Source organism: Amblyomma maculatum, chromosome 6 (assembly GCF_055883805.1).
Source record: "Amblyomma maculatum isolate TAMU_Amacu chromosome 6, ASM5588380v1, whole genome shotgun sequence".
NCBI classification, from domain to species: Eukaryota; Metazoa; Arthropoda; class Arachnida; order Ixodida; family Ixodidae; genus Amblyomma; species Amblyomma maculatum.
The window spans coordinates 124202631-124227742 of NC_139349.1; the positions used below are offsets into that span (position 1 = coordinate 124202631).

At 44.8% G+C, this 25112-nt stretch overlaps 1 protein-coding gene across 1 annotated transcript in view; it reads left to right on the forward strand.

Moving 5' to 3' along the window:
- LOC146186701 (uncharacterized) overlaps positions 1–25112 on the forward strand; it is an 88597-nt gene that overhangs the window by 20877 nt on the left and 42608 nt on the right. The window contains exons 2-3 of the mRNA XM_084608091.1: positions 2219–2305; positions 8911–8970. Of these exons, the coding sequence (XP_084464217.1) occupies positions 2219–2305; positions 8911–8970 (147 nt within the window). The remainder of the gene's footprint in view (positions 1–2218; positions 2306–8910; positions 8971–25112) is intronic.

The following is a 25112-nucleotide window of genomic DNA, read 5'->3' on the forward strand; positions in this document are numbered from 1 at the left end:
CAGATGAATTTTTTCGGAGGTTATGTTTCAAGCCTGAGTATGCGCGTATAAAATGCACCATTTTGGATTTCATTCCTTTCGAAATTAATGAATTTTTATCGACGTGGGTAGAAACTGTAAAAAAATGCAGTTACAAGGGTGCTGGGCCAGTTTTTTTATTTTGCACTTCACCTAGACGACTCCTGTCGTTTCTGAAAGACGTGTTTTTCACCCCAAGAGCCACACCTAGAGTGAATACATGTTCAGGATTCGCTTTCACGGGGACACAGCCTAATTCAACGGCAGCTTCATGACAGCGCTGCTATACGTAAATTTCCTCTAACGTGAAGCATATTGGCGTTTTTTTATTGAGGCCGCTTTTAGTGAAAAGCCACCCGTATTTCACTGCATCGCAGCTGTTGGGTATGGTATTCAATCAACGGTACTCCATTCTTAATGAGAGTGGCATTCTGGCCTTACTATCAGTGCCACACAGAGACATAAATTACGCTAGGTTCACTGTAACCTTATTGTTTGTTCCTAACTTAAGGCATCCATCCATCGACATTGACCGTGTTTTAGCGACGATGTCTTTCTTATAATTGAATACAGGCTGATCTCTGTTAGCAAAAATTGGAGCTCTATATGCAGGAAACTAATGCGTAGCCTCTTGTAATAAATGGATGTCTAAATGGCATCTCTATCAGCACTAAACATGACGCGAAAAATGCCATAGTTCCAAGAGGGAGCCGTCGCTCCTCTGATAAGGGGCGGCATGAGTGAACACATGGCTCGGAATACTTTATTGCTTGAATAATGCTTGCATGACCACCGAAATGTGAACATGGTGAAGTGCTTCTTCGTAACCTATTGCATCTTTTATATGAGAGGGATATATTACGAATAATTTCTTTATTATGGAGGCGAGAGTGTGTAAACAATATTGTCGATAATGTGGAAATGAAGCCTTTGTGAAATCTACCCGGATATTTGCTTGAACTCAGAGGTTTACCTATTTTTAACCACTACCACATATACTGTACCGTATACATAAATGACAGCTGATAAGCTCATCTGCGCTTAAATATTTATGTTCCTAATACAAATTTATTATGCACTAAGATAATACTAGCGCTGCTCGCACAGTTACAACTGTCGAGGTCGCCTGGCACAGCGCGTGAAAGGCGGCCAGTTTTTCTAGACATCCTGCAGCTTGCTTAAACTCGATCCACCGCAGCTGCTTTCCTTCGTTCCATTCATCTTAATGTTTTCTTTACATTTTGTTTACCTGGGCCATAGCAATTTTCCTGTATAACTGCTATACTCATTATCAACGGACTATTTTAGCTGATCTATAAGTGAGTGTACAACCTGCCATTTGCTTGAACTTTATTTTGTCTATCTCCTTAAATTTATGAAGCCAGTAAGTGTAACTGCGAAGTAGATTTTAGCCATAACCAGGTTTCAATAATAATCATTCGTTTTTCATTGTAGGCAAGACTCGGCAATTTTCATGAGCACTCGAGCTGCGTATTTTGTAGTAAGTAAGGGATCGTCAAATTTTCAGTCGCGTGTACCTAACAGCGTGCGTATATTTCAGTAGGACTTCTAATCCCTCGCTACCCGTCGCAAATTTGTCGTTCCTTGCCGAGCCCCTGACCACACGACCGTATTGACCACATGTTAATACAAGTGCAATATTTGTTCTAGATTTTTTTGGCCGCTTTGCTAAAGTTGATTCCCTCAAATATTTATTGATATTGTTGTTTTCCTGGGTACACTGTACATTGCTGTATTTGCCACACTTATTGCGTGCTAAATGTCAGGTTTTTGTTGCTATTTTAACCCAACAATAATGCTCCAGCCGGAGCGCTGTAGCTACTGTGTATAAATAAATAAATGAATTCATAAATGCAGTCACACAGGCATAGCTTTTCTAGCTGTCTAAGCAATGCATTCCGTTTATTATACGCCAAGACATTCTAGACCAAACAACTTGGGAGTAGTGTGCAAACGTTTTGCCATCGGTACCTGTACGTTTGATCTGTTTTCTTTCTTTTTCTTGCCTTTTCTCCCTTATACTGAAACCACCGTTGAGCATCGGCATCAAAAATGAATGTCACAGTCTTTACCATTTCAATGTTCGGAATTGATTGTTAATGCGGTGTTTTAGCAGCTAAATATTTTGGAAAAAATTTTTTAACTGAATAAACCCTATTTCCGTTTTTTCGATTCCTAGCTGTGCCTCATGCATCTTATAGATTTCTAACGGGGCAAGAAAACTGCCTTATCATTGAGTATTTAAACGCACCAGGTGAAGAGGGAGGTAAGTCAAACAGCTTTCGACACCTTTCCTTCCAGAATGCATCCACATTTCGTGCTTCCCTGGCAGCGAGGTTTATATTTTGTGGTTATATCTTCCCATGATCGGAGTATTATGTTCGTAGTTAGCAGGCTCAGCACCTACTAAATATAAACAATTGCATGGCTTTATTATTAAACATAATAACAAAATATAGTTAAAGGATTTGTTTCTTATCGAATGTGACCAATTCCTCCGGAGCAAAAGTGACCATCTGATTCCCAGTGAACAGCTGGATGGTGACTTGGCCAGGCAGTGATTGGGTGGCGAGTGTTTTGGCAAGAAACTAAATGACATGACTGAGGCTGGAGAAGCTCCATACTTGGGCTTGCCATTTGAGATGGCAGGGTGAGAGAGCAATCAATCTCTCCAATGGACTTTGTTTCGGTTTCAGGGCAGCTATTTTTATGCCACGCTAGTCTGCATGTAAAGCTTAGTTAAAGCCACGCTTGGTACCCTTATATGCATAGAGACAAAGAGAAGATCTGGTGATACATGTCAAGAGCACAGAACCCCCCAACTGAACACTAAGCTAGCGCCAATTGCCGAAGCATGCTCAGCCGAGACTCTTCGTTTCCCCCACAAAACTGAAATCACTTCCAGATTTTGTCGCATTGAGTCAAGGCCCCACGAACACTGTCGCTACCGAATCGGGTACGACAATGACTAAAAATGTAGTGCTTGAGGTAGGACTCGCATATTATGAAGCTTTGTGCTTACTAGGAGCATGACGCCGTGCAGAGGAGCAAAGTTGTAGGTATCTATGACGACTTGGCGCAAGAGATGGTGCGAACACATATAAGTGGACAATTTTGCGAGAAGCTGGTGAAAGATGCCGACCAAAGGAAGAAGAGGTAGCCATGCGACCAACATATACGATGAAAGGAGTGACTGTTGTTCTGTGATGAGTCCTACGAAGGATGTATTCGGGATTGTTTTAGTTGGTTGTGTGGGCTCATCGCGTTTATTGCGCATTCAAAATCCGGAGCATTATGGGTGGATACCTGTGGGTGCAGATACAGTTGTGCTTTTGGACGTTGGGAAAACGACCGTGCTATGGTGGTATTAGATATACGGGAGGGTAACATAGCGCAAAATGATATTCCGGTCACACTACCTTTTTGAAACATCCTGCGAGCATGTCAGTGTCACGAGGCGTTGATGTGCTTTATAAGGCCTTGTTGTAGTTAGATCTAGTGAAGCAATACGGATAATTTCTTATTTAAGTTACAGTATGGTTCGTAAAGTCTACCTGATAGCAAAGTGAGTAGTAGTGGAAGCTGCAGATTTAAAAAAAAAAACAGTCATGAAATTGGGTTAAACTTCTTAATTAGGCACATTAATTCTCCGAAAAATTGACAGCAGTTAAGTTTGCCTGTTAGGCGTGTATTATGGCGTTTATGGCGCTGCCACTGATTGCAAACGCCAACATGACGGCACACTGAAAATATGGGTGAAGCGCCCGATACCCCCAGAGGACCACTAGTGGACTAGCCATACAGTTGGTGGAATGTATCTGTAGGAAGAGTGGGTACATCATAGAGGAGGTCACGGAAAGTGCTACGAATCACTGGTATGAAATGTTATCGTAAAAGTTAGTCCAGCACCCCGCCAACTAAGCGTGCGACACTGTTGAGGCAGTAAATCTAGAGTGCACTTCTTATGTGGCGGCGTTACTTGCGGAGGTTAGCTGAGGCAGAGAGCAACAACATTCTAGCATCGCTGCGGCCCTGAATGGGGGGAAACCTCACGGATTAACGCGGTAATGAGGCAGAGAAACCACATCAGTGTATTACGAGCTGCGCTACAGTACAGTATCATATTGTTATGCTCCTGGAATTGTAACGCTTAACATGCATGCAGGCCCGTCCGGTCTTCGGTAGAAAAAAGCAACGGAGAACAGGGTGGTGAGTGCAATCATAAAATGTCATGGCATTTTGAAAAAGAAGAGGGACGTAGCTTCGAATCGGAATGCACGGCGCCGCTTCCCCCTCCCCCCTCACCCATCTCTCCTCGCTTTGCTCGGTGGCAAGGTGCCCACTGAATCTGCCTTGAGAAAGTTTTGAAGCGAAATGCTTTACTAGGCTAGTCAACTCAGAGTCTCGCCTGTGCTCCGTAGTTAGAAAAAGCCACAGCTACGCATGCGCAAACAACGTGACGCCCCAGGAGAAGCTAACTATGCCACGCCGGGCACATGAGAAGGTTATCCTAATTATTCTTTTGTAGTGTTCCTGCCGTTTCCATGGCAACGCCAAAGCGTTCAGATGCATCTAAAGGCTATCGCCTCATTGTACTGAAGGCACATGCGCCACTGCGCAAGTGCGCCACCGCTACTACTGCGCGCCAAAGAACAGGCCAGAAAACAGGCGCGCGCACTCGTCATGGAAGAAGAAATTTTTGTTTTTGATAACCCGGCTTAACCAAGCTAAGCCACTGCCACTTTTTTTATTCTTCTTCTTTTGCACAACAAAACAGCTTTTTGATGCTACTTTTTTTTCAGTCTTTTGATGCCCGAGGTCATCAGGATACCATGGCGTTATGGTTGGCTGAAACAACTATCATAAGCGAAGCAAACCAGAGCCATGTGCACAACATAAATTGCCTTGGAATCAGTGCTGGTGCGATATTTTTTAGGGATAGCTACATCACGACAGGATTTAGTCTCTTCGCCATCCCCGCAGTTTAAGCCGTGGTCGCACTGTGGCGTCACACGACGGCCCTGTTTCTCCAAGTCCGTTCGTCGCGGTCGCCGCGCCACCACCGCTCTTGCTGCTGAGCGCTCACCGCGCCCTCTGCCTCGACCCTCCGGCAACTCGGCTCGTTGCGATCACCGCGCGGCTATAGCGCGGCCACCGCTCGAACAGGCGCGCGTTCGCCGTTGCCTAGCAACCGCCGCTACTGGCGCGCTCGCTGCGCCCTCTGTTTTAAGGCACGCCACGTGCCTCAATTCTCCTGGTAACTCGGCTTGTCGCGGTCGCCTCCGGGTCGCCACGCCACAGCCCCTGGATAATTTGAAAGTAGCGACTCTCTCCTCCACTTCGGCACTTTCCTCCTCGAATATCCTCGCCCGCCTGCTGCGCGCGCTGAACATGGCACGCTTTTTGGGGCAGCGCTCCTTCGCCGTCCTGGAAATTGGCTGGCACGCGCGCGCGCTCTTAAGTTTGAGCTTTTTCCACGCTCTGTTATCGAATAAAGACACGAGTAAGACATGCGACTCTTAACTGTACCGCGAGTCACATAAGTTAGCGTCTCGTATGCGCAATGAAAGTGCAAATTACAAGCGCTTGCCGCATGAACAAAAACCGTTTGCTGCCTCACATTCCCTTTGACTTTTCAATACCGCGTCTCTCAACACGCCATAATATATTAATCATAATATTTACTATATATTTGAACATTCCTGAAATTCTCAGCATAACGATGCTCAGGTAAATGTAGATTCACCTCAAACTAATTTTAGCGGAAGTCAAGTTCATGCAGTTCTTAACGAGCGGAGTTTCATTAATGCGATGGTTGCTAGCAACAGGCTGGAACAAATGCTTTGATGGTCAGCCTAAATTTTTCAATAACATTTGGACTGAATTTGGTACCGCGCAGTGAACATGGAGCTGCTTACTTGTTTCCGTAGTTCAAAATTTTCGCGGCTGCTTGAAAACGATCGAATATCAACTTTTTTCTGTTAAGCATGAAACGGATCTAACCCCTGCTGTCGACGGCCTTGAAGTGACGTCGAGCCGAAACCGAGAGCCAACATCAGGGCACCAATTTCCCGTCGTCCGTACCCCAAAATTTCGACCTGTCGACCACCGATACTTGACCTTGTCGGAAGTTCATCCACATTGGTGTCAACCCTAATTTTAGTATGACCAAAATTTTTTCTTTCTTTTGCTTTGAATAGACAAAAGAAACGTTACCCAGAACGCTTTCAACTTTTTTAGGGGCAAAATGTGGAAGAAGTACAGGCCATATGTCAATAACTGCGACAGGGTGCGGACGTACAAAATACTCCTATATCAACTCAAGACCAAACAGCATTGTTTTCTTTGTACACACTAGACCTCTCGGGTCCAAGGCCGCCGGCTGGTCTACGCTACAAAATGGACATGACGCCCGTTAACTATAGGCAAATAATTAAGGAGGCCCACATAAATTTGGAAGTCAAGACTGAGTTGGCCAAATCCAAATTAGGTTATAGACACTAATTTCCGGTCAGACTCGGACCAGGTCAAATTTTGGGGATTCAGAGGGCCACATTTCAGGGCTGGCCCTCCAAAATTTGGAGATTACCAGTGAATTCCCCATACTTAAATAGGTCAGACACCAATTGTGGTCACATTCGGATGAGGACAAATTTCGGGGGTCCAGAGAGCTACATTTTGGGAATAGGCCACCTAGGTTTGGCGGTCACCACTCAATTCGCCATACGCAAATTAGGTTGGACACCGATTTTCGTCAAATTCGGACGAGGTCCAACTTCGGGGGTCCACAGGGCTAAAGTTTGGCAATGGCCCACCTAGGTTTGGAGTTAACCCCTGAATTCGCCATACGCAAATGAGGTTGGCCACCAATTTGGCCGCCTTTGGATGAGGTCAAATTTAAGGGGTTCCTGGGGCTAGATTCTGTGGGAGGCCCACCGATATTTGGACGTAACCAGTAATTTCGCCATATTCAAATTAGGTTGGACACCACTTTTTTCCAGATTAGGACGAGGTCTAATTTCGAGGATCTAAAGACACAAAGTTTTGATGTGCGGATATATATACACTCTGTGGAGAAGTTCTGCGGAAGAGGCCTCTACACGCTCCTGCGACATAAGCATATTATAGAATTAACAATCTCCCTCATTGCACGCGCTAGAATTGAAAAGCGAGACCTTTAGTTAAGAAATTAAAGCGGCTATTGTATGCGCATTGTATGCATCAGCAGTCGCTATTATATAGCACGTTGAGCGGAACCATGAAGTCAAAACAATAACGCGCATAACGGCGCAAAATCATCAGTGAATTAAATCAGATTGTCAGCTTTGTGATGCGCTTGCAAGCAGTTTCATGTCGCTTGTAACAAATGCACATTACGTCGCAGAGGCAGCAGAGGTGACTAGTCTTTGTCGGGGTGAAGTTCTTGCGGCCGATGTCGCTGAACCACTTTTTTATTCCAATGGTATCCTCCTTCCCGCTCGGAATTGGGAAAAGAATGAAGCCTTTTTCACGACAGCTTGTGCAATTAAATATGCAGCAGCTCGGCATAGCACTGCATTAAAACAGCGCGAAGTGCAAGCGCGGAATGCTAGGGGGCTCGCTCCTACAAACGGCGGCTGCCTAAAAAATGGCGCTGGCTAAAAATGAAAGCACAAAAAGAGCGACCTTTTCGCGCAGTTTTCCCGGCGATGGCCCGCGGAGCCAATCACCGTTGAAAAGAGCGCCGATGGGAGAGTTGAGAGAGGAGGATCTGCGACGGGGCACAGAGCGGCGGCAAAGTTCACAGAAAGTCGCTACTTTCGTATTATCAAGGGATTTTAGCCGTTGGGCGCTCTCTCTGCCCCTGCATTACATCACACCCCTGCGCTCCATAGTTGTGGTAAACAGGAGTATAGAACGGGAGAGCTCGCGCCGGCACAGCGATAGTTGAGGCCGCACTATGGATGATGAGATGTCGGCCAGCCTGAAGGAGGCAAGTGATCGCCGTAAGAATGCAGAGGAGACAGCGCGTTGAAGAGACTCAAAAGACGCGTGCCGAACAGTTGGGCAAACACCATGAAAGATAAACGTAGCCGGGTGTCTGTAGTCATGGCAACTCGACTAGGTTTAACCATAGCTAAACCACAGCCAATGTTTTTCATATACACAGCCATCCGAGATATTACGAGAAACGAAGGCTTTGGTTGGCATTAGTCAATGAAAGGATTTTATGACATAGCTGCTTCTCAAGATCAAAAAACAGCGCGGCTACTTGGGACAAACAGAGAGGAGAATAACGGACAAGCGCTGACTAACAACTGAAGTTTATTCGAAAAAAGCACAGGTAACATACACTTTTTTTTCTCAAGAACCAGGACGCATGCGCTCCCAAACAAGCATCAGTCTAATCATGGGAATCCAAATATACAATCTCAGTGTCAAGCAGAAGCACCGATGGCGTGCTCACGCAACTATCCCCTTTTCTATGGATGTGGTAGGCTTCCGATAACTCCCTGGTTAGTTGATCCTTATGCCTGTAGATTACATTAGTGTTGTTAAAAAGAGGTGTGCATAGTTTTTTTATCAGGATATCTCGGATCATTACTTAAAGGGCAGTCCCTGTAGTGCAGGGCAAGGTTCGAAGATGGGGCGTTTTTCAAAGATGCCTTATGTTGGCGTTCAGCTGCTTCTCATGTGTGCTTGTAGAGCTTTGTTTCCGGGAAATGTACAGCAATAAATTCTACAATTATGCCTAAATTGGGCTATGAACAGAGAGGAAGCATACGTGCATTTGTGGCTGTATGTAAAAATGCAATGCCTTCAAATACGAGAACAATTTTATGAGGTGTCAGTCGTACTGGAGAATAATCGTGCGCGGAAAATTTTACACAGGTCAGGAAGACCAGGCAACAAACAGTGAGGACGGACTACATTCCAAGGGAAAAGACAAAGGTGAGCTTCTTTTAACGCATTTCAAAAACTTTCAGAAAAGCCGAGAGTTGTAACTGAAAATAATGCACAATTGCAATGAAAATGAGGTGGGTACCATGAATGAAGTGCGAACGAACAAAAAGTAGCCTGTCCATTCGCATTATGTTATTCGCTAACTACACTTGGTGCTCTCTATCCTCACCACGCTGTTTCTCTAACATTTAAAACTAATCTATGGCGTGCGCACGTTTTACGAGTTATTTAAGTAATCATCTCTTTCAGTGACAACAGTTTGATGCCTGTATGGATTTTGACCTGCAGACAATATGACAGTCATACAATCAGGGCACTCAAAGGCAATACTTCAGATAAATGTAAAAATGACCTCTCCAAATTATTCTTACACAAAAATTAGACAGCAAAATATGACACAATAATGCTCAGTGATGTTGCCGCACCGTTATTGCCGCGAAGGAAAGAACCATTTCAAAAAGACCCTCAACATACGAAGAAAAATCTTGTGTGAAGACGCCGAACTTTGTTAACGGCGACCGCAAACGCACTATTTGCACCCCAAAACATAATGAAAGGTGCCGGTGTCATGGCGAATTTCTACTGTAAAATGCTAATACGCCTGCAATTTTTAATCTAACTTTTGTTGTTTGACGTAGTCGACATTTAAATATGACTGAAACGCTTTTCATTCGTCAAGTTGAAAGGGGACGGTGAATGTTATGCCAGTCTACACCCTGACTCCTCGAACAGAATTTTCGCGTCAGACCTCATTCAAAATGCATAACTATGCAGCTCTCAGCGTTCTTTCCTCGACCGCCATTGTAAACAGCAGCGTTACTGATGTAGACCTTATAAACAACTAATAAACAAATTTCGCTTACTTATGCCAATAATTAGAGGGCCGGTAGAAGGTCCTCCGTTCCAAAAATCATCGCCACCGAATGTCAGCAGTCTCGATCGAAAAGCTTCGCCCCAACGCAGAAGAAATTCTACCACGCAAAAATCGGAGGAGTGAAACGACAGTTGCGGCATCAGCGTCTTACACATTAGGTATACCACAAATATGCGCACACATTACCGCATGGCGCTAGGAACAGAAGGACATTAATGGCGGAGCCTACCCTAAATGGCGCTCTGTAGACAAAAAACTCTATAAGAAGACAACACATTCAATCCCCATTATTGCACCTTTTTAGGCCATGAAAAGAGTCGAAAATATAACACTGCCGAATACATAGATTGAGCCCTCAATTTTGTAATGGAAAAATTGCATTGTGATTTCAAGAGGAGGTGGCTGAAGAGGGCGTTCACATGGCTTGACTTCATTGCCGCTAAAGCAGGCCAGCAACTATTTCATGTTCATTGTTTCTGGGAGGGACCTATAGAACAGCTGCTATATGACACTCTCCTAAAACACGCCTAGTGATATGCTTTGGTGTCAGAGGCAACGGCTCACTCTTTCTGTGGCTTCTGAAAAAAGGGGATATACTTTTCTCCTATTGAGGTTGGTCAACTGTACTATTTTGTTGTGTAACACTGCGTTTCTAGCGCCGCCTTTACCACCGTGTTGTGCGCTCTCTTTTTGTGCTGTGCGCCACACGTTTATAGCTGTGAGTGTCAGCGAGTACACAGAGTACTTGGCTGACCCACTGGGTTCAGCAGCGATATGCTATTCTTCAAAGGTGCCTGTACATGAAGAGCGACACCTATAGAAGTGCAGCTAATGTCAGTACCCCTGGGGTTCCTTCTTAATGCTTCGTTCGCTAGCTTCATCCCACAATTTACGACAGTGAAAGCTGCCTTGTGTGTAAAAAAGTAGTTCGAGACAATGTCATGTTTTATGCTTGCTCACAATGCAGCTACGGATGCCACCTTGCACCCTGTGCAGCAGTTTCAAAATCTGGATTTAAAGGCAAGGACGACAACGAAAAAGAGTTCGAAGTGTCAATCAAAAATGCGTCATTTCAGCTGATAGAAGTGCCAAGGGTGCCCAAAACCAGAACCACACTGCGCAACTTTAGGTTATGAAAAAGTTTCGCTCGAAGTAAGACGCGTGATCACTGAACTGAGATATTAAAATCAAAGTAGAGATACACTTGCAGATAAAGGACCCAGTTGACAATATGGAGCAGCCAGCAAGCATCTATCATATTGCAACGATGACGTGCTTGTAAAAATCAAAAGCCAGTCAATCAAGATTGTTGCCCTTCAGAAGGAGTTGAAAAAATTGAGAGTGACAATGCTCCCCATTAAGTCCTGACTATGCGACAAGTCAATCAGAATCTGGAAATTCATGGTTTGCCATCAAGCGAGGATGAAAATTCAGTTCACAAAATTAATGATCTGGCTAAAGAAATGGGTTTTGCTAAACTGACCGACGCTGATGTTAAAGAAACGCATAGGTTACCGGAAAAAAATGATAAACACCTGCAGTGCTTGCTCGCTTTGAATGACGCGTCACGCGAGACCACTGTATGTAAAAAAAAAAAAAGTATCCTGCTGAATAGTATTTCCGAAGTGTTCTTCCTTGACAACCTTGCAGGAAAAAATCACAGGCTGCTTTGGGTTATGAAGGGACAAGCAAAAATAAAAAGGCTATCAGTTCGCCTGAAAAAGGAGTGGCAAGTTCATGCGGAAGGACATAAGTGCACAGGTTATCCGAATTCAGCGCAATGCCGACCCCGATAAGATCGTACGGCTTTGCCGCCTTTGTGAAAAGTCACATGTTTATTTTCCTTCCATAAACTGATGGCTAAACTTTGCGACGATATGTATCACGATAGCGTGTCCCTCAAATTCCTTTCCTTCCTTCAACCTTCCTTTGAACTAACCACCTCGGCTGCGGAAGGTGGTTAGTTCGAAACCCACCGCCGGACACCCACCGGTAAAAATGGGTACAAGCGTCCCCCGGCCTGGCGCTCGGCTTTTCCAGGGGTGTGCGTTTGGGAGAAGCTCCGTAAACCCCACTGCGCGCCCCTCCTCCGCAGTGGGCCCAAACCCAGTTTCGAACCTCGCAGCCTGCAAAGGTGGTTCTGTTTGTCTTGCAAAGGTACTTCCTTTGACCCTCACTCGGTACTTAAGGCCACCGATGGAAGCGGTGGCCTTCGGTAAGGCCACCGCTTCCTTACCGTAGCGGTGGCCTTGTGGTAGAGCATCCGCCTCGCATTCGGGAGGTACCGGGTTCAATCCCTGGTGCCGCCGGTTACCCACCGGTTTTTAAATGGGTGCAAGCTTTCCTCCGGCCTGGTGCTCGGCGCTTCTGGGGTGAAATGCTTGGGAAAAGGGGTCACGGCCCAAATTGTTGCGCCGATGTGGCAGTGATTCGTTCCGCCATCGGACAATAAGTCCGCCTTGAGCGGCAACAGCCCATTATGTGGCCTTTTTTTTGTTTTTTTTTTAGGACTGCTGCAGCTGAGGCTTTAAGAGAGCACTTCAGGTGAGGGTCAAAGGCAGTACCTTTGCAAGACAAACAGAACCACCTTTGCAGGCTGCGAGGTTCGAAACTGGGCTTGGGCCCACTGCGGAGGAGGGGCGCCAGGCCGGGGGACGCTTGTACCCATTTTTACCGGTGGGTGTCCGGCGGTGGGTTTCGAACTAACCACCTCCCGCAGCCGAGACGGGCTCTCTAACCACTAGGCCACGGCCATGTTTCATGTAAATATTAGAAGCTTAAAAAAAACAATTCGACATAGAAACAGCTTTAGATTCACTGGAATGCAAGTTTGATCTGTTAGCATTAACGGAGACATGGTTCTCAAACAATCAAAATTTTGTTAATACCGATAGATACCGGTCAGAAAGCGTTTACAGACCAGACCCAAAAGGAGGTGGAAATTCACTCTGTGGAAAAAGAATCTTCATTATGGTGCTATACCAGAATTGTCACAAATAACCATCCATTATGAGTCGGTCACCATCAAATTCTGTGGTTCTGTATTTTCAACCGTTAAACGCCCGCCTTCCGGCAGCATTACTGAATACAAATTCTTCACCAGTCTGTTCGAATATGCATCTGTGTTATGTACACCTACTGTCCTGACTCGTATTTTTTATATTTTTATATCAATGTGGCAGTACCAAGTCCTCTAACACTACGGCTCCTTGATGTTGCTGAATTGTTCCACTGTGCAAAGCTTATCCATTTACCAACGCGAGCGCAGCGAAGTGGATCGCTTATCAATTTATGTGTAACCAGCCATCCTCAAAACATCGTTCTAGCAGGCATTGGGACATTTGACATGAGGGGTCACCTGCCTATTTTATTTTATTCCCACGCGTACAAATGTCAAACAAGCATAGCTATGTCCTTCCTGTCGTTTATCAAAAAATATTTCTAAAATTATAGCGAGTTTTCGGGCCATGAAAGAAACAGTGGACTGGAACCATTTCTGTAACAAGAATAATCCTAGCTTGTCCTGCATCTTTTTTGCAGACATTTAATAATGCTACGACTCGGCTTTTCTTTTACCCCGCTCAAAAAACAGAAAATCCAGAAAGCTATGCGTTAGTCATGAGTTATACGTAACAATCAAGAAAAGCGATGAATTATAAAACCCATTTATCTGCTTGAGAGATGTTGGCAAATTACTGGACTACAACAAAGTTCGAAACATTCTGAACTCCGATCTTAAAAAAGTCGAGACTGAGTTTTAACAACAAAATTAATTTCAATGTCTAATAATCCTTGGAACGCAGTTAGAAGCCTTATTGGAAACCCTAGCAATACGATCCCTAGCGCACTAATATTTAATGGCACTGAAGATTGCACTTTTTTCTAGCAGAAAAATTAAACGATCATTTCTTGGAAGCCGGTGCACCATCACAATTCTGTGTTGCTGGACAAAAAGTAGAAACGTATACGCGTACCGAAAGCCAAAACTCGGCAATTCTTTGACCATTGAAGTTGAAATATTTCATTCCTAGCGTATTTAACAAAAGCACAGCAGGTGGTGATGATGTCTCCAAAGCCGAACGTATAATGGCTGTCACCGATATAATACCTGATTCCTTGCAACATATATGTAATGAGGCTGTAATTACCGGGCATTTCGCTGATGGCATGAAGATATCAAAAGTGTTGGTTATACATAAGGGAGGCTGGTGTGATGACAAAAACAAGCGCCGAACCATCTCAGTCTTGCCTGTGTTCTCAAAAGTATTAAAACGTTTTCTGAAAACGCGGTCAGTCAAGTTCATTGAAGAAAAGAAATTTTATGGTTTTTTACACAGAAGTCCCCCAAAAAAGGCATTACTGAAAATTAAAAGAGCTTCTGTATACTTTTGAGTACAATAATGTTAGCGTCGGATTATGTTTGATTTTAAATAGGCCGTTGATTCAATTCAGCATCATATTTTGTTCCAGACACTATCGTTTTATGGAATTCAAGGCGAAGCGCTCCGGCTGATCCGCACTCATGTATCCGGTAGATCCCAGTATACCTGACTCAATGGTCTTCATTCCCAGCTAAAATACATAACACATGGCGTTCCACAAACCTCAATCTTAAGGTCGTTGCTTTTTATTATATACATCAACAACATTGCTCATATTCCACTCACCCTAGATATCAATATTTATGGTGATGATACCAGCTTGTTTTTCTCGGTCATTAATCTAACTGCTCTTGCATGCCGGGCTAACAAATGGTTGAGAGATTTATTTTGACGGCTGAGTGCAAACCAACTACAGCTAACTTTTGATAAAACGAAATATTTCATGCTTAAACCTAGAAACAAACCTCATGAAGCTATAATCACCATTACATTTATTGACGCTGTAATAGACAGGGAAGATTGATGGATTTATTGAAAGGAAAAGCAGAGAGGAATAAACAGGGTAATAAGTTTAGGTTCTTAGGCGTTCACTTAAAGGATCATTCGATCTGGACGCCTCACATAAATAGGATACACGCGAGCGTATCTAGATACGTAGGCATGCTGCATAATATCAGGCACTTAATCCCTGTCTGGTTAAAGGGTCAGATTTACTATATCCCTATCCAGTCTCACCTTAACTACTGCTTACTGACCGGGTGTTTTAATACTAACACTAAGATTATTAGGCCTATTGTTCTCCAGAAGCGAGCCATGCGCTGCATTGAAATCCTTCAGCGGCTGCAACACACTGCCTCGGTGTTTCTAAGGCACAAGGTGCTTAAACTTATCCAGTTATACGAGCTGAAACTTGCCACATAAATCAGAAACCAAACTATACTAGATCTATCCGTTCCAATTCACCTCATCTGTCTCCTCAGGAACCTTTATGAAGGGCAAGAGGCCACAGTCAGAACTGGGCATGGTCTTACTGATTGGTTTCCGATTGAGAAAGGGGTGAGGCAAGGCTGCATAGTGTCGCCCTGCCTATTTAATCTATATGCAGTGTGCATCATGAGGAAGGCCGGTCTGGACGAGTCTTCAGCTGGAGTGAAGATTGCTGGAAAACGTATCAACAACCTTAGATATGCGGATGATACCACTTTAATGGCAGAAAGTGAAGTGGAACTCAAGAGACTTCTGATGCGCGTACAAGAAGAGAGTGAGAAGTTTGGGCTTAAACTGAACATTAAAAAGACGAAGATCATGGCGTCTTGCCCTATCAAGTCCTGGAGCATCAATGGACAAGAAGTGGAAGCTGTGACAGATTTTCTGTTCTTGGGCGCCAAGATTATCTCGGAAGGAGACTGCAGCCATGAAATTAGGAGACGCCTGCTTCTGGGAAAGAGAGCAATGGTTAGCCTTGACCGCCTAGTAAAGAGCAGAGACATTAGTCTGCCAATCAAGATCCGTATAACCCGTGCTATGGTCTTTCCAGTTGTGATGTATGGATGCGAGAGTTGGACTGTGAAAAAGGCTGACCGCCGAAGAATTGACGCGTTTGAATTGTGGTGCTGGCGAAGACTCTTAAGAGTTCCTTGGACAGCCAGAAGATCAAATCAGTCGATATTGTCGACCATAAACCCTGACTGCTCATTGGAGGGTCAAATTCTAAAGTTAAAGCTCAGCTACTTTGGTCATCTGATGAGAAGAGAGGAGTCGCTGGAGAAAGATTTGATGTTGGGAAAGGTTGAGGGTCGCCGGAGAAGGGGTAGGCAGCGAACGCGATGGTTAGATGGCATTCTCGAGGCATTGCAGATGAAGCTATGTGATGTTAAGAAGATAGTGAGAGACCGGAAAGCGTGGCGTGACATGGTCCATAGGGTCACGAAGAGTCGGACACGACTGAACGCCTGAACTGAACTGAACTGATGATCCAGAATATCCGGCTTGCGCTTGCCAGTAATACATGGTACGACATGAGACATAGCTTGTCCCAACTGACGGCTGTAAGAGCGAGTAATAGTCACCAAACACTGGTGTACTTAATCCTTAACTTTCTGAACACCAACCCATCTTTCCTAGATACCACGCAGAAATTTAGATATTGTGGGAGCTTAAATGTCATTCAAAGTTTACATGCTCTCGCTTTCAATGTCAAGAGTGTTTTCCGTCGTCTTTCGTGTCAGATATGTATACACGTGATAAAGCTTGTGTAATTGTGTTGTGTGTTTTCATTAGGACTTGCATAACAATTTGATCTATCACTTGCACCTGCCGACCTGTGTACGGCTGACAGGACCCTCGTTAGGCAGAAAGCATCTCGCTTTTGCTCTGTCATCCAAGACCAACTGTGTCTTAAAGAATGCTAACAAAATCGGTTAACATGTCGTAGTTATTGTATAAGTATCGCTGGTCTATGGCACTTCATTTTTCACACCAGTGCACAAGTAATTTGATGTAAATCTCTTCTCTCTTGTGGTACCTACGTCATCAGTTAGGGTTCTTTGCTTCGGCGCGCGACTTGGGCTTCAGGTCAGTAAACTTGGTCTTCCATCCGGCCTTTACGCGTTGAGGAAGTGCCCCTCAATTACCCACTGACTCGTCATGTGCTTCTACCTGGAGCTCCGTTCCGGTCGCCGCCTGAACCCTACTATTATCGTCATGACCCGATGGGAAAGCCGCTGTTTCGGGTTCTTTCTACTCCACCCCAGCTACCTTTGCCAATTGAACTGTGAGAAGCCGTCTGCGCGAACCTCACACGTTCGCTGATCCCTGCCGCAACGACGCTGATGACTGGCTCGACAGCTACAACTAGGTCTTTCTTTCAACCCGTGGTGCGACTCCCCTAAGCGCATAAAGGTACCCTTTTACTTGATAAATGTTACCAAACCCAGGTATTTGATCCACGAGTTTACTTTTCATACTTCACCACTTTGAAACAAAAGTTATGCCAGATTTCCTGCGGCCCTTCTGTTTGCATAGAAACCGCCAAGAACCATCTGGATGTTCGAGTTCAACGCTCTAGTGAGACATGTAGTTCTTAAATATAATACGTCCTTGCATTTCTTCGGCATGTTAATGTCACCATGCGAGAGGATGAGCGCATCCGGCACGTACCTACGTGAATTAGATCTCTCTCTTTCAATGCCCAGGCCATGCAGAACATTCCCACAGTCGATGCCATCATCTCCACCTGCCAAAGAATCTATGAACTTCAGTCAATACGGCTCAAACATGATCCAGTATCCTTCCTTTTCACCGCCGACTCCTACCTCCATGCGGTTAATCGCAGACTAATTACAGAACAGCTTCTAGATCAAGGTGATTCGTGCTGCTCCGCCCTTGAGCCACATTCTCCGTGAGTCGGCCTCCGCAGCGTGAGAAAGACCGGCTCTCTATAAATTCCGTCAAACCACTGGTCGCTCCAATTCCCTGTTCTGTGCCAACGTACTCCCAGATCATAATTTGCCGGCAGCATTTGGAGCACCGCCATCACCGGTGCCTCCCAGTGCCAAAGTTGCCAAAATGGCTCCATTCGAAGCGGCGCCTTCGTGCTGGGCGCCCTGGTCACCCTGTTTCGTTTATGGCGGCTCATCATCATCTTCATTAGCCTGACTATACTCACTGCAGAGCAAAGGCCTCTCCCATATTTCTCCAATTAACCCGCTTCTGTGCTAGCTGCATACACTTGATCCCTCCGAACTTCTTGACCTCATCCGCCCACCTATGTTTCTGCCACCCCTGTTTCGCTTTCCTTCCCTTGGAATCGAGTTTGTGACCCTAAGCGACCATCGGTTTTCCTCTCCTCGCACTACATGTCCTGCCCATGCCCACATTTCCACTAGAATGTCAGACACTTGAGTAATTTCTCTTACCCACTCTGCGCGCTTCCGATCTCTTAATGTTACCCCTACCATTTTTCGTTCCATAGCCCTATGCGTTGTCCTCAACTTACATAGAACCCTATTGGTTAGACTCCACGTTTCAGCACCATAGGTGAGTACAGGTAAGATGCAACTGCTGTATACTTTCCTCTTGAGCGATACCGGTAAGCTGCTAGTCATGATCTGCGAGTACTTGCCAAATGCGCTCCATACCAGTCTTATTCTAATTGTTATTTTCTTTTCATGGTCCGTATCTGCGGTTAATACTTGTCCTAAGTAGATAAATTCGCCCACTACTTCCAGTTCTTCGCCACCTAACGTAAACTGTTGTTCCTTGCCGAGGCTGTTGAACATTGCTTTAGTCTTCTGCATATTGCATACATTCTGCATATATTATGGCGGCTACCGGGGCCATATTTTCATTTCTATCTCCACCAGCTCTAACATGAACGTTGTGTATATGACTCATTAAAAAGCAAACCGTCGTCCCCTTTTCAAAACTCCAACCTCCATTCATTGCCCGATTATTTACGACGTTCTTGGCACTTTCATTCAGAATTTTCGAGCGGTGGCTGGTGGGTTCCGGCCTTGCAGACGCTGTTTTCTTTCGTTGTTTAGCCGTTCAGCCTCGCCGCTCCGACAAGCTTCTCTGATGCGCCATCCCCTCAACTCGGCAACCTGAATAGTGCAGTTTGAGGAGGGAAAGCTGCATTCTTCCTACATCACCAAATTAATCCGAAAGGGCCAACAAATATAATTTTAGTTTGAGTTGAATGCGCCAGGCCGGAGATCGAAAAGCGCACAAGATATTTCTTGTCCACTGTGAGGAACATAGATAAAAACGAACAAATAAATTCCGTCTTCACAGGAGATTGGAACTCCATCCCTTGGATCACCAGCTAAGTCCTTTAACTGACTGCTCCACGTTCGGGATTGTGAAACGCACATCTTAGTTCTCGTTCTCTATACTGAGGAAGGTAGTTAAAAAGAAATAAATTAGGCCTGGCGCCACCAGGAATCGAACCGCCATCCTTTGCATTTCCAGGTGAGTGCTTTAACCAACTGTGCTAAGTTCGGTATTTTTCCTGCTTGGAATTTTTTACAAATCATTAAATGCAGGAAAGGGCTATGTATATTATTTCAGAGCAATTAGTCTGTAACCAAACAAGTGCACTTGAAATATACGACACAACACACAACTACAACACGTCTTAGCCCAATATCACTTAAACGGTCGCAAGAAAAGACAACACATCAATTTATGACAGCCAGTCCGTTTGATAGTCACTATTTTTGTAAGTGGCTTTAAGCTGGTGCACTATCATGGCCAAAATGAGTAATGGGAAAACGAGAGTCTCAGCATTTTGGACCAACCTACGCATTTTTCACAGACTGTGCACTCCAATAGGGAAAATCATATCAAAAGGTTCATGGTCATGTTGGGTGGCAATTATGTAACGCACACCATGAGATCTAAAAATTAAGTAATTCTTCAGTGTTATTTGTAGAACATCCCAAAATGATGTCGCATCTTTGCACGATCTTGAAAAGCACATCATAAATTACCTGGTTTACCATGAGGATGATAACAGCGTCGAAAATAATGCTGCAATAAGTGTTACCGAAAATTGTGACATTAGCAATGGTAATGACAGCGCATTTAGTTGATGATGGTAATTAGAGCAAACGTGATGGCATTTGTGCACCAGCAGCGCTTAGGCTTTCGCATTTGTGCAGTTGTAGAACGCGGAATTTTTTACCTTGTACGCTGGACATCAAGCCGATGTTGCACACCACCCATGCCACCCCATCTTTCTCTTCAGCACCTTCTTCCGATGTCACCCTCTAAGTTCACTTTGGCACAATCAATTCGGACCGCCCTGCTGTCCACAGCCAAGTTTTACAGAAATTCGAAAACCAACCTTTCTTTGATGTTACATCTGTGACCCTGGACCTAACACCTGCTGTACAGCACCGCATCTTCACCGAATGTGTTGTTATTGTTAGCCGCTGCTCTTACCGTGTTTCTTGATAAGAACGTAAAATCATAGAGTGTAATAAAACTGATATTCTCCTAAAAGACAATATTCGGCCCTTAGCCTGTCCCTGATTGTCCGCTGCGGTCTTGGTAAAAAAAGGTAGTTCAGTGCGGTTTTGTGTAAAAAACCGCACACTTAACATTATCACTTGCAAATACATTTATCCTATGCCAAGGATTGATGACTCTCTGGACTTACTTCTGGCAGCCAAAATTTTGTCCACCCTGAATCTGCGGTCCCGTTACTTGTAGAGTCGAAAGCACGCTGATAACAAAGAAAAAAAAACGAATTCGCTACTCCAGACGGGCTTTACGATTACAGTGTGATGTCTTTTGGACTCTAATTCCCTCGCGAAATATGAGCGCATGATTGACAGTGCTATTAGAGGGCATGAACTAAAAACTCGTTCACACTACCTGGGAGGCACAGCCATAATCTCTGCGACTTTCTGTAATCGTTTATGCGCCGTGATCAAGTAGACACATCCGACTGCTCTCATCGGAGAAGGGAGCAGTCGGTATGAAGGATTATATTTCAAAGGGTGCTAAATGCAAAGGCGCGTAAAGCTCAGCAGTGAAGAAAGACGTAAAGGCAATATTGAACATCCCTACAGAATCCTGATCAGTGATTGCTTCCTGCGCATCCTTTGTTAGTATTATATCAGGATAATGCATGGGATTTAGGATCTGTCAGAAATTCTTGAGTTTACTAATTGCTTGCTTTGGTAAGTCGTGGCTCGATTGAGTGCGTGCTGGTGTAAACGGAGTGTAAATACAGTTTTCTGGCTTCAAAGCATTTTTCCCATGCAGTAGGCAGTCCGGTGGCTTTGGCGGTGCGAAAATGTCGTTTTGTGTTGCTTTCGAGTCGTTTTAATGGCCAGGTAAACCCAGGTGCATTGCGCTTATTTTGAGCGGCAACACTAGGGACGAACATATCAGTGAGATGCTTACTTTCATTCTGAAAAAGAACTAGTTCTTATGAATTGAGTCTTAATTGGGAATTCGTATTCAGGAACAAAGATGCAAAGATCGTCAGCTTTTGCGTTATAGTTGTCCTAGACGCATTGCTTCGTCACAGATCTGTTTTAGGTTAGACGTAAACGAAAATGGAGCGTGTATATCTTTGTGATTACTGTTTACTGGAAGGATATTTATGGATAATAGGTTTTGGGACTATGGGTTAATGTTTCCTGATCCTAATGAGACCCGGGTTGTTTGTGGCACTAACTGGATGAGGTTAAATTTTCAAACACACTGACCAGTTGAATCGAGATGCCGATTGCCTTTTCCGTCATCCTGTCGACCCGCCAAGCCAACCTAAATGTGACAATGACGCTTGCGTACTCTCTATTTCTGAGTTTTCCAAAATTCGCCGTGAGCAACGCCAGTACCCTGAGCTTCGCGAAATTATCAGTCGCCTCAGCGCCGATCGCGATGACCGTTTGTTTGTGCTCCATGATGGCACCTCATACCGGCACAATATGCGACCTGATGGCCCCGACCTTATACTTGTAGTCCCTCAGCACCTACACACAGCTATCCCTGATCAGCTTCACGACGTTCCCACTGCGGGGCATCTAGGCGTATGTCGCACGACGTTCGCACGACAGTGCGCCGTCGGTTCTTTTACCGAGGCCTACACCACGCAGTCCACCGCTACGTGGCTTCTTGTGACCGCTGTCAACGCCGGAAAAAGCCATCAGTTTTACCAGCTGGGCTTCTACAGCCGATCGACATCCCTATAGACACACTTTCACGAGTGGGCCTGGATCTTCTAGGACCGCATCGGAGAACAAATGGATTGCGGTGGCCACTGATTGCACCACATGCTACCCGGTCACACGAGCAATATCATCCAGTTGTGCAGCTCATGTGGCTGCTTTCCTTCTCACCGACGTTGTACTCGTCCATGGAGCTCCCCGCTATCTGCTCACAGACCATGGCCGTTGCTTTTTTGCGCGTTTAGTCGACGAGATCGTACGAGTGTGCAACGTTCGTCATTCTTTCACAACTGCCTACCATCCACAGACGACCGGGCTAACCGAACGCCTTAACCGGACATTAACGGACATGAGTTTTATGTACGTTCATGATGACAATCGCGACTGGGACATAACGATGCCAGTTGTGACATTTGCATATAATCCGTCAGGTCACGACACTACCTGCTACTCCCCCTTCTATCTTCTATACGGCCGTGAACCTCTGCTTCCTTTTGACAGCCTGCTCCCGTATGTCACCACTGCCAGCTCATATGCTCGTGACGCCATTGCCCGAGCTGATGCTGCCCACGCTGTTGCTCGCAACCGACTCGCAGCCTCACAGCACTCCCAGAAACGTCGATTCGTTCCTGTAATCGCAACACCCAGTATTCTTGCGGCTCTCTCGTGCTACTTTGGACCCCAGCTCGCCGCCTTGGCCCCTCGGTAAAACTTTTGCGCCGTTATACAGGACCCTACCGTATTTCACGACAAGCTACTCCAGTGGCATACGAAATTGCACCCTTGCATCCTGCAACGCATACCTCTACACCACGCACCGAGACGGTCCATGTTTCACGCCGCAAGCCGTACTACTCGGAGCCTGGTTTAGACGCTAGTACGCATCGGGACGGTGCTTTTCAGCCGGCGGGGTAGCGTTACATTAGGCGGTACATGCACTGATATGCGAAAAAGGAAGGAAGAAGAAGAACCTCCTAAGGTTTGGAGACGACGACGTTCGAGCAGTGTCGGCTGTGCCTGGATGACGCTGCTGTGTTTCTGTGTGCTGTGTGCTGCATAATCTTGGACTAATCTCTTGGCCTTACCTTGCCATGTATCAATATGTATGTTCAATAATATACCATACACTAGCAAAAGCTTTGCCTTACGTAAAATCTTATTTATTTATTTTATTTATTTATTTATTCATATACCCTCAGGGCCCGAAGGCATTAAAGAGGGGAGTGGGAAAGATACATTGGTACAGGGTGCAGTGCAGCATAAAACAACGTAGGAGAAACAATAACACGGCGAAAAGTGAAGAAGAAAAAAGAGGATTGGCGCAAAAAAAAAAAGCGGAAAAGCAGTTGAGGCAAAAAAAACGTTTCCGACAGTCAACAATGTCACCGAAAACGAACAAAAACAATTGACTACCATCTATAAATATAGATTACATACGGCAGTCTTAAAAGAATTTGGGTCCGTAATATCAGCAATGTGCCTAGGAAGGTGGTTCCAACTGGCAGAAGTGTTTGGAACAAAAGAATAAGATGCGTGTTTAGTACGACATGACGGAACACCTACTTTGTGAAGATGATCAATGCGACCTGAAACATATGTGGGGGTAGTTAGTAGCCGGCTCTTAAGGACAGGATTGTGGTAATAGATTCTGTGAAATAGGAATAAGCGAGAAATTTTTCTGCGTAGTGAAAGCGGTGGTAATGATAATGTTGTTTTCATAACGGTAACACTGGAGTTACGGTGATAGTTGGAAAGTATAAAACGTGACGCGCGGTTTTGAACAGATTCGATTTCAGATTCTAGAGATGCAAGGCCAGGGTCCCAGACAGAGGCTGCATATTCCAATTTAGGACGAACAAGGGTTTTATAAAGAAGCAATTTTATTGAACTAGAAGAAAGGTTAAAGTTTCGGCGCAGGTACCCCAACATGCGGTTAGCATTGTTAGTAATAGATTCCACATGCAGATTCCAAGAAAGATTGGAAGTTATGTGCACACCAAGGTATTTATACGAAGACACAGTTTCAAGAGGAGTATTATTGAGGTTGTAATTAGCTACTTCATTGTTACGACGAGAAATACGCATATGTTTGCACTTGTTAATGTTAAGCTCCATTTGCCATAATTTACACCACTCTGAAACTTGGTTAATATCAGACTGAAGAACAGAAATGTCAGAGTCACTGTTAATTTCACGGTAAATAACACAATCGTCAGCAAAGAGACACACAGAAGAAGCAATGCTGTTAGGCAAATCATTAATATAAATTAGAAAAAGTAGGGGCCCAAGTACGGAGCCTTGGGGAACGCCTGAGCCCACTGGAGAGGAACGAGAGTTCGATTTATTTGCTGTCACGTATTGAGAACGGTTAGTGAGAAAAGACTGAAGCCACGAAACGATGTTAGGGTCGAGTTTGAGGTTACTTAATTTGAAAAGTAGTAATTGGTGAGAAACTTTATCGAAAGCTTTGGAGAAATCGAGGAATATACAGTCTGCTATGGAACCCCGGTCAAGAATGAAATGAAGGTCTTGTGAAAAGCATAGAAGCTGAGTCTCGCATGAGAATGTTTTACGAAACCCGTGTTGGGAATGACTGAAGAAAGAATTTGATTCAAGAAAATTGGCGAGATGAGAGCAGATGACATGTTCCATGATCTTACATGGGATGCTAGTAAGTGAAATGGGTCGGTAGTTATTAGGAGAATGTTTGTCCCCAGACTTGTGCAGGGGAACCACCTTGCCCACCTGATCTGTTCAAAAATATCTATCCTGCACCTCGTAATAGACACAATTCTGAAACTAGCTGCGGGTAAATACGTCGAATTTGCGCTCATTCTCTGGGGTTTTCATTTACGTTTAGCAAGGCAAAAGAAGAAATTAGAATCATAGATCAGTTTAGCTGGAGCCACAAGGAAGCGTTGTTTTTCCTAAGGGTTGCGGCGTTACGCCTGACTCTGTTATGATAAGCCAGTCAAACAGTGACGTGGAATTTCTTGACCGGCTGGTGTAGGGGATCATGACGGAATCAGAATGTCAAGCCGTTGTTTAAAAAAGTTGTTTAAAACGTGAACTTTCTCGTTGCTCCAGATCACCTGATCTAAAGCTACCTATTTCTTTTTGCCCTGCTGGAATACAAACGGAGACATTAGAGAATGAGAGCAAATGCATCGTTTGCATTCGCTTTTGTAC